Source organism: Pezoporus flaviventris, unplaced genomic scaffold (genome assembly GCF_033815535.1).
Source record: "Pezoporus flaviventris isolate CSIRO_AGI_PZ_B2104156 unplaced genomic scaffold, CSIRO_AGI_Pfla_v1 ptg000013l, whole genome shotgun sequence".
NCBI classification, from domain to species: domain Eukaryota; kingdom Metazoa; phylum Chordata; class Aves; order Psittaciformes; family Psittacidae; genus Pezoporus; species Pezoporus flaviventris.
Genome location: NW_026892561.1, coordinates 35,989,743 through 36,000,426, shown reverse-complemented (window position 1 = coordinate 36,000,426; position 10,684 = coordinate 35,989,743). Strand labels below are relative to the sequence as shown.

The window sequence follows — 10,684 nt, the reverse complement described above, 5'->3', positions numbered from 1 at the left end:
CTTGGGAACTCTTAAAAAAAATCTCTTCTGCATTTTGAGCACTGACAGAGTCACACTCACTCTAAATTACGTTTTTCATTGTATGGCAACTTAAAACCACCTGTAATAACCAGAATCTTCTTTTTCTTAATGGCCAGAAAAATTATGAGTATTTTGCATAGAAGAACATAACTAAAGTACAATAGGTTTCCTTTAATGGACATATAAATCTAAAACTTATTTACTAGGACTGTGACATACAGATAAATTACCAATTTTAATCACTATTCAGATAAAAAAATTCAGGCACTGCCAGAAAATTGAAGTTCATAATCTCACCTTTTGGAACCTTCTACACACGTGCATTAAATGGGTGATTCTGCTTCTGTCTAAATGACTGTAGCTAAAGCCAAGTTTTTGAAATCTGACCAAATCTATGATGAAATTCTGGAGTTTCCCAGCTTGGCATCACATGCTCCAAATTACTTCTGCAGGGATTTTTTTTTCTTTGCCAAGAATGAAGGTCAGTGGTTCAGTGGAAAGATCAGCTTGTACAGGTTGCGTATGCCCCATCTGTAAATTAACTACAGGTAAAAATGAGGAAACATTTACCTTCTTATACTACTGAAATTCAAAGTGATTCCTTAATACTCAGCAAACAGAGCTGCTCCTGTGTATGTGGGCTATTTGCTTTATTTTTAAATTCCATCAGACTGAGGAAAAGAAAAAAAAAAAAAAAATCACAGGCAATATCCTTGAAATCTCCATATTTATTTGAGGGTAAAACCATGAGCATTTCTTTGCCTAAGTCCTTTGACTCCTCTAAATTACTTTTTCTTGATTTGCAGAAGAACTGCATATTGGTTTTATTTAAAGATAAACACTTCTGACAGGCAAGATTTTTCCATTACAACTTTTAATTGTGCCTCACCCAAACTTTTAAGATATTTCTGTGCCTTTCCCTAGTATCTTTCTCTTAAGGAACTCAAAAAGCTGACAGAGGTGACCAAGCAATATAGGCTACGTACTGCTCTCTAGTAAATAGGGCCTAAAAAGACTAAGCATCTAATTTAATTGGTCGAATTATGAGTCTGCAGTTTGGTGTCATGAATATCCCCTTATTGTTTTAAACCACAGTACCTCAATTTCTCATACTGAGAACGCTGAGAATGCAATGACTGTTCTGGAAGTTTGCTTTGAAAATATAAAGCTGATGTTTTACTTTAAAAATGTTCCTTGATGAAATAAACAAACAAACAAAAAGAAACAAACAAAAAAGAAACCAAAACCAGAAGCAAACATGGAATATTCTGATGAAAAAGTCTTAACAGAAGCTCCCAGACTAAACTGAAACCCCACAGTTTCGTAATTCCCTAATGTGAATATAGTCTCCTGCCCATTCTGCTGTTCTGACCTCCTGCAAAAATTTAGAGGTAAACTTTTACTTTCTGAGGAGCTTCATTTGTCCTCTGCCACCCTATTCCTTTTCGATGTGGGAAAACACCTCCATCCAGCGTGTGAAGAATGAGGAAACTGTACTTCAGTGAGACTCACTTTCACCTGCACAAGGAATAATATACCCCAACATGCAAAGGTGTGTTTGGGGCTCCACAGTATTTTACGACAAATCTCAGCTCACAATTATTTGTGGTCAAAATCAAGTCTCTACATCTATTTCCAGTTGCAGTGTTTTAAATGAATTATATTCCCATTGTAGACACAACATCCTAATACTCTAACAAAATGCATAGGCTGTAAGGAGCAAATACTGATGAAACTCTTAACTTCTAGATTTCAGTATTAACTCCTTACTTAGTGAAGTTTATAACATCAAACGTGCAGCTTTGTTCCAGGTACGCCCAGGACATTACATTTAACAAGCAACATGCAATTCAGGTTCAGGAACACTTCTTCAAAAAAGGGTTTCTTGTGTGCTAGCATGGAGTGAGCTTCGTCCTGGCTCTGCAGCCTACCTCCTTCTCCTGTTGTCAGGGTGAGGTCACTTTTCTGCAGCTGGAGAGCCAGATGGTCACGTTGTCTTAAACACCACTACCAGAGTTGCCTGTTATGTCTAAGTTTCAAGTCAGTTAATATTCCTTACAGGAATCTTTCTTTGCAACAAGGTACAGCTCAAAGTACCTCTTCTTACAGACACCTTATTTAGGATTGAATAAGGTTTTAAATTGGTTAGATCAAGTTTAAATTTGCCTTACGTCCAAAAGCCCTGTGTGAGATAAGCTGTAAAATTTGCAAATTCAATCCACTGTTAGCCTTTAGTGTTCTTACCATTAATTTCAAATTAATAAATTGGCCATTTAAAAGGTGAGCTGCCAAGTCACATTTGAGTCTGGCTACGGCAATGAAGATGCCAATATATAGATAATGGATGAAGAGGGTCGCAGAATCAGTATGTCCAACAAGAACTAAATTACACACCTTTTATTTGATTTAAGCCACTAAAATAGGAGATACCAGTCTCTGATAGGGCAGAAATGTAAATTCATAAGTCAGTAACACACAAACAAGAAAAGAAAAAAGAAAACAAGAATGAACTAAAGACAGCCAAGCCCCATCAATCGTTAGGTACAACCACTAATAATGTTAATATGGAAAAAGCTGTCAAACTAGATACTGCTCTGTGTGTCCTTCATCTGCCAAGCTCAAGACTTTACATAAACAGTCAGAAGATACTGAAAAGTAGAAAGGACATATACAGGAGCAAGAAAAGAGTTAAGTTTCCAGTGTAACTTCAAAGTGTTTCATTTTTTTCATCCAGCATACCAACATCTCTCTCAGTAGACCCTGTTTGCCTAAAGATAAGCCTCTATTTTCCCCATGGCTGAGCTGGAGTCTGAATAGAATACCATTTTTCAATGAAACGGCACCATTCACTTTAGGAATATTTAGCAGTTGTAGGGATTTTCTGCTTTCAATATCTACCCAACACAAACTATTTTTCAGCCAAATAACCAAAATTTTTTTCAAGTATTTCTAACATCTTCAAAACAAACAGCTCCATAGTTTGCAGGCATGACAACAGCAAGATTCTCCAAGATGTTTGGTAGGAGTATGGGTTGATTGTTAAGTTTTCCTTCCTTTCCTTTTGTCTGCAAAAAATATCCACAAGTCCATGAAAATGTGGGATTATCATTTAAGTAGATTGGTGGTATGATTTATATTTAAGCCTAGGGAAAAACAAGTGTGAAGATACAAACAGTCCCCATTTTATAATTATGCCTTTTTACCATGCATCTCTGAACACCCATGCCACCTTGAGCTAGCTCTATTCTTAAACATCATTCTCAAAAGATTAGCTCCATTCTTAAACATCATTAATTTCTTCATTACTTCTTGCAACTTAATAGTAACTAAGCAATTAAAACTTTAAATGCATTTTTCAAATCCTACAGGAAGAAATCAGCTTTTCAAACCAATCTGGTAAAGGAATATCAAGGCAAAATATGAGTGTTGTCTTGAAAAAAGAATTGACTGATATATTCTTTTTTTTTTTCCTAAATATCTTACCCTGATGCTACTTACTGTACAATTTGCAGAGCTAGCAGCATTTTATATTAGATGTTGATATAGCTGAATACCACTAGTTCTGATGTAAGAGATACGTGCATTACCGCAAGTCTGAAGTACATATTTTGCTTTCATCTGGGTGTTCATTCTCTCATAACTAGAGTATTGAGTACAGCCAAATTGTTGCCCATGCAGCTGCAAATGAGCCGAACGTCCACTGTATTGTAAATTCCCAAATTTCCACTTTGAATTAAACATTCTTCAAAAAAAAAAAAAACAACAAACTTTTTAGCTGCTAATTTAAAATGGATTATTCTTTTTCATCTGATTATTACAGTCGAGAATATTAGCCCTCCATTGCAGCAAAGTCAGGGTATTTAGAAGAGTATTAATAAGTTAGCAATGGGTGCTTACAAGGTTCCCTTATCTATTCCCTCAAGTCGCATAATAATTGACTAAAAAAAGTTTGCCTCCAAGTATAAAATAAAAAGAAACCCAGTGCAGCTATTACTGTGATCTAACTAGAATGGCTGACTTCAAAGCTGTGTATCTAATCTTTCAATCAGGTCCAGTTGCTGCTCTAAAAGCCCTTCCACGGGAAGACTTGATAGACTTTTTCCAGTAATTGCTTTGTGCAGTTAAGAACTTCCAAGACAGAATGAGCAGGATTAGCTGTTGCCCTTCATCATGATCTGTCTGTAACTAAAATTTATTATCAGAACCTTTTGGAACAACAAGTATTCCTGTGTTCTAAACAAAGAGAGGGGAGTATAAAAGCAGTTCTATAGCAGTTTTACAGCAGTTCATTAAAAAAAAAAAAAAATCATATAAAAGCAGATCCATGGTATTCAAACCTCTCTACTGTCAGAACAAGCTAGAGGGTAAAAAATAATGAAGAGTCTCTGCCAGGGACAACTGAACAGGTTAGAAAACAACCAGGAAAATGTAGATGTCAGTTCAAATAACTTCATCTAAGCTACAGAGGCTTGAGACACGAAGATTTAAGACAAGGGTTTCACTGTCTTTGCAGCACTAATATCTACCATCATAAATGTTGGAGAAGCCATTTCTCTTTTTTTCTGAGGGATGATGGAGAAGCAGTGAAGATTTCCTTGTCATTTTCAGAGAATCCCAGCCTGCAAATAAAAAAGGAAGGAAGTGATTGCCCTCTTTTTCTCAGATTAAGTTGTTTGACTGTTCCAACATCCACATCCAATCGAAATCCAACACATTCAGACCCCCAGAGGTGACCCTACTCTGTGCCTGGGGACAAGCTGACAATATTGCTTTTGACTTTTCCGGAAGCTGGGCTGGATCCCAGGCTGAGGAGGCTCTTTCACTGGCAAGAATGTTTTGAGAGAAATTGCTTCAGGCCTTGACCTTATGTAGGTTGCTGTTACAGTAAATTCCTACAAGAAGGCTCCATTATCTGCCTGCCCAAAGCCCTCCAGGGCACCTACAGTACCTCTGCCCTGACTGACCAGCACTGCTCAGGAGGCTTCACACTGCAGAGGCACTGCCATCCTACTTGCTCTGCTCTCCCAACATTTCTCACTTACATGATAGAACTAACCCTATTGTTGGTGTGTGTATGCATGTGTACACACACGTGTGTGTGGGGGAGGTGCACACGCATGCTACTGAGGGCTGAGGGCTGCTGCTTTTCCTAATTAGAAATCTTTCTTTGTGCTGTTATCACTGAGATTGTTAGCGACATAAAGATCCTGAGGGCTCCTTGATCCCAGTACAGACAGGGAGGGTTAAGGATGTCCAATTTGACCCTACCTCCACAGCGAGGGAAAGTGAATGCCACACTAAACTACACTACTTCATACCAGTGTGCAGGTGAGCAGGATCAGTCACTTGAGCTCTGGGGTTCAACTAATTCTTCTGCGCAAAGCAGAGCCTTCTCAGTTATTGTTTCAATAACCTACTGAAAACATAGTAAAAATTGATGTCCAGATCACGACTGCTACATATTGCCTCTTGCATCTTTTTCCTATCTGCTGTGAAACTCATACATTGACAAGAACATTGACCATATTGAATGCTACAAGAAAGGTACTCAGAAGCCTCTGCTGACATAGGACTAACGGACTCAGCATCAACACTGAATTGCCAGCCACATTTTTCCTTCTCAATCCTAGCCTTAAATGTCAGAATGAGCAGCCACTGATCCCTGTATAACACAAGGAATTAGTGGATGAATTAAACACATTAGATTTATTATCAGTACATATCCTCTGGTAAAAAAAAACGTGGCAGCGTAAAGAAAGCATAAACCGAAAGGGTAGGTCCTCAACTGAGGGAAACTGCTGAAGCTAAACTGACTTGAAGATGGCTGAAGAAATCACCTCTGGTATTTTGTTACCTGGACAAAAACAGAGTAGGTCCCACAGAGTGTCCGTTTCAACTCAGCAGCCACTTTGAGAAAACAGATGATCAACTGCAGTCCACTAAGAGCAATCAGAATAGAGAGTAAGATGATATTCCACTCCACTATGTTAGCAGGTTCAGTGCACCGAGACCAAGCAGCGTAATCTGTGAGGTACCTATTAGAGAAACAGCAATGTGAAGTAAATTAAATGCGGTGAGTAATTCAATTTAAATACACCTATTTCATCTATAATCTATATAAAACCCATATCAGGCTTTATATGTTTCAAGTTTAGGAGCCAGCCTCTAGTCTTTCTTTACACCAGCAAAACTCCTGCCTAGTTTCATCAAACTCAGCTGCATGATAACACTTATTTTCCTCAAATACATCTGTTTCAGTAGGTTCCCTGTTAGACACCCAAGTGTTAGAAAGACACATTTTTTCAAATGGCAGAAGCAAGTCTAAAATGGGAATTTTCCTTTCACTGATTTAATTTCATCTTTATGTGAAGGCCAGCTGACATCAGTTCCACATAGAGAGCAGGAACACCCAACAGTATCAATCTAACCAGCACATGCAGCCTAAACAGCAGAGCTGAGGTGTCACCATGTGCAATTTTCAGTTGTTCTAGAGCCATGCTTTGCATCCTTGAGGATCATAATGTGGACAACAGACATGTGCCCTTTTAACCAAGATATGCTATAGCCTGAAGGTTAATTGCAAAACCTTAGACTCACTGGCTCAGTGTCAGTTGCTTTTTTTCCTAAACATTCATAACTGAAATGCTTTAGGGAAATCTGGAGTGCATTATTCAGCATCTGGCCCTTTATGTTGAACTCAAGTTCTCCTTTTTGTATTTCCAAATGAGGATGGCAGTGCTGGTGATGCACTGCAGGATACATTTCACTGTTTTAAAATAAAGCTGACTTAAGTCAGAGAAGGTCACAGTTTAGGAACTACCCTGTTGGATGCTGAAGGAACTTGTTTATGATCCTCTGACAAATTGAATCCTCAGTGCGTTCAAATGCAGCTGGAAGACCTTGGCATTATATGACTTGAAATATCCAAGCCTTATAAAATTCTGACCTTTTAACTGGAGAACATAAAATCTTGCGAAAGCAGTCTCAGGTTACCGATCTGAATCAACCTTTCATGCCTGTTAGAAGCTGGGACACATACAACACTTTGTCTACATTACTTTGGTGTTTTATGAGATACAGCAGCTTTATGCTAAAACTACCACTGATCAAACCACAGAGTTCACTGGGTTTTAGGAGTTCAAGAGAAACCTATTGAGTTATTAAATATAAAAACGCCATCTATAATCCTTGATTCAAAAAGTTGAAGAATTCATGGGAATATACTGAGAAAGTATCCTTCTACAGTCACTCTAATCTTACATTTTTTCACTATATGTGACTGTAACCATCCCCAGATAAAGGACACTTACCTAGATGGACCTCCAGTTCTGATCAGTACAAAGATTCTTACATTTAATCTTTCCTTACAAGGAAACAAATACCTTTCTTTGAAGGTTCTGGTATTCATTCAACGAGTTGAAAAACCTCACTCACCAATACAGGTCTTGTGTTCAAGAGACCATGCCATTTTGTATAAAACTCCAAGAGAATTTGACTGACTATTGTTTTTTCCAGAGATTTACACTGATGTTTCTTACCCTCCAGCAGTGTCTTTGAAGATATAATCCCATCCATCTGATGAATTGCAGAAGGGGCCTTGGATCAACCCCAAGGTAAAAATGATGCAACTATACCCAGAGAAAGCAACTCCAAGCAGGGCCAGCACAATTGATATAAAACTCTGAAGAGGAAAAAAAAAATAAATTATTGTGTGGGGACAGTGTCCACAGCAAATAGTCATTCAGCCTGCCTAGCTACTTCCTTAAGGTTGAATTTCACATTCGATTTCCCCAGTCTTTAAAATTCAGAAAGAAAAATACCAGGTAAAGAACATTAAACATACACACATAAAATAAAGATTGACAGAGTTTAAGACAGTCTCACAACTCCCAGTTAAATATTATTTTGCTATTTGTTTCTGGGGTTTGTTTGTTTGTTTTTTTAACTTGCATTGTTTCACAACTGTTTCCCAAAATGTGACAGGAACACAATCACAAACTAAATAAATTTGCATCCCAGACAGTGTATATTGAGTCATTACTGGAAAAAATAACTTCCAAATACAAGCAAGGGGATGAAGCTGTTTAGTTGGGGCATTTTGTTGAAGCTCTCAGGCCTTCTATGTTCTAATTTTATTTTACAAGGGTTTATTTTATGGTGGGGTTTTTTTTTTTGGGGTTTGGGTTTTTTTTTTGGGTGTTTTTTTGTTTTTTTTGTTTTTTTGTTTAGTTTTCTTGCATCCTGCTTATGCATCAGAAGGAAGAAGCTACAATTCCTGTGACCTCTCAATCCAACTTCGAATCCTTCTCTGTAAAAGGAAGTAGAAACATTGCCGTGGAGAAGGCAAAAGGATGTGCTGGAAACACAAGAACAGGAAGGCGCTCAGAAATAATGCTGAAGATACCCACAAAAATAAAACACAGACTCACCCTGTAGGTTTTGTTACAGCTCTCACTCTGGCAGCACCGATAGAACACACTACACTCCAGTATTATTAGAATTACCGCCAGCAGAAGGATCTGTAAGGGGACATTATAAGGCCAGTGAAATGACTGGAGATACTAAGCCAAAGTGTCCACCTATGGAAGATGGCGACTGCATCTGTTATGCTCTGTTTATATTTTAAAGGGTAAAAATGCTTCAAAATATGAATGTCACTGTCACAGTTAACGTTTTCCCAAATTTTCAACTACGCTTTTCTGTTCAAATTCTCTGTCAGATACTTTTCTCTTCACTAGAAAAGTTAAGGTTTTTCTTTTAAGAATACAGAATTTCAGAAGAGTATCTCACATTTTAATAACTCTCCCAATTCAGCACCTTCATAAAACCACCTTACTTACGCACTTTTATTACATACCTGCTTTCTGTCCCTGAGCCTATAGTTCTTTATGAACATAGCAAACAGTATGAGCAGTGGGCAAATCTGTCTTAGTGTATTACTACAGATGAGCATATTACAAATGTAATGGAGAAAATACCAATATGCCCATCACAGTGAGATAATCTTATGCATTTTGCCTAACAACAGTGGCACTTGATACATTGTGAACTGTACCCAGTCCTCTAAATACTGGACTGCACACAGCTCTTAAAAACATCTAAACATTTATGAGAAGCTTTTTTAGGTTTTGTTACATTTTATTTCGGTAAAAGAGTTCTAACTCAGCCTCCACAGAGGCTTAAATCAACACAGTGCCCGGCTCCACAATACAAACATAAATGACACATAAACAAAAAGCCAGCAGAAAAAACAATCGGCACTTCAAAACCACTTACATGAAATTAAATAGTATACACAGCATGTCATTCAGGATATTCACATTTATTTCAGTTTGATCAAGTCTTTCCTGCCTGCAGTGTTTTTGTGAAAGTAATTCATACTGTCTTTAAAAGCACAATTATATTGCTGTACAGGATCCCAACATTACTTGCAGTAGGATGCAATTTATTAAAAAGTCATAGAATCAACACTTACCATCACACCTGAGAAACAGATGCCTTCAAAATACCACACGTAGTTGGGAAGCTGGTAACTGGCGGCATGCAAAGCTTTCCCATTAGGGAAGTATAATAGGATGTTAACAACAATACTCCAAAGTGCAAGAGGTATCAACAGACAACTCAAACAGTTTCCACATGTCTCTAAAGCCATCTCAGGAACTTCAGAAGTTTTGCTCTTCTAAGCTAACAAAAGATTACAAGGTTTTAGATATGAAAGGCGTTTTGACCTCCTTGGATTGATTCAGTCATTTCATATTTGCAGGAACAGGATGACTGGGGTACGCTTCCAGAGAGAGAAGTGCTTAACAGCAGAACAATAGATGCATATCACTGTCTAAACTCATTGTCCTTTCTAAGCGTGTGTCTTTAAGTAGCAGTTGCCCTTCTAAAAGATCCTCCTTTGTGATCTCTCAAATAAAATATGTCAAGAAATTGGACTCAGGAAGGAACTTAAAAAAAAAAAATCTCATTTCCTAGCAACTGCTTAAAAATGCACTCCTCCCGAGAACACAGATTATGATGTACATACTCTGTGACAGAAGGCAGGTTGCTCAGCCTTATTGAAGCCCAAAATTTTTCCTATACCTTATATAGAGAAGGAGGGCTGTCAAATGATAAATATGTCCATACTGCCTTACACTACAGAGAATTAATACCAGAGTTTAGCAGATACCACCCTAAGGGTGAACCAACACTTGCTGCTAACTTGGGGCAGCCTCACTAAAACAGCCCTTGTGAGTCATCAGAAAAATAACCGAAGAATGAGCTTTGGGTTTACTCAATAGGAAAGTCACAGTCAGAGAACAAAAATACATGGGCTTTATCAAAGGCAAGAAGGCTGATTTTAGAAGCAATGATGTCATGGCATATTTTTGTTCTGTTTTCAGAACTTCAATAGCTGTTTTCAGGCTCTGCACATGAGGGTTCTCTCATGATCTCATTAAAAAAACTGGGTTGCATGTTGAAACTAATTCCTTCCTATTGCTCTGAATGAGATCAAGGAAATGGGCATGGTGGTACTCATGCAATTACACCCTTTTTCTACATGTTCTCTGCTGTGACTCTCCATTTCCCCCTCTTTTTCTAGGATGCTTCATTTTGAAGTCCTTATACTTTAATCTGAGGATTTTCCCATATTCCTGGTTTACTCCCTAATCACTAC

The 10,684-nt window shown here is 37.9% G+C and overlaps 1 protein-coding gene across 1 annotated transcript; it reads right to left on the bottom strand.

Annotated features, from left to right (window-relative positions):
- Positions 1-3,782: 3,782 nt before the first annotated feature.
- On the bottom strand, positions 3,783-10,344 carry TM4SF18 (transmembrane 4 L six family member 18). Its single transcript, XM_061452783.1, has 5 exons — positions 9,497-10,344; positions 8,451-8,540; positions 7,560-7,702; positions 5,876-6,056; positions 3,783-4,640 (listed from the first exon to the last, which is right to left on the bottom strand). The coding sequence occupies exons 1-5, from the start codon at positions 9,671-9,673 to the stop codon at positions 4,626-4,628; spliced, it is 606 nt and encodes a 201-aa protein (XP_061308767.1). The 5' UTR covers positions 9,674-10,344; the 3' UTR covers positions 3,783-4,625.
- Positions 10,345-10,684: the final 340 nt, after the last annotated feature.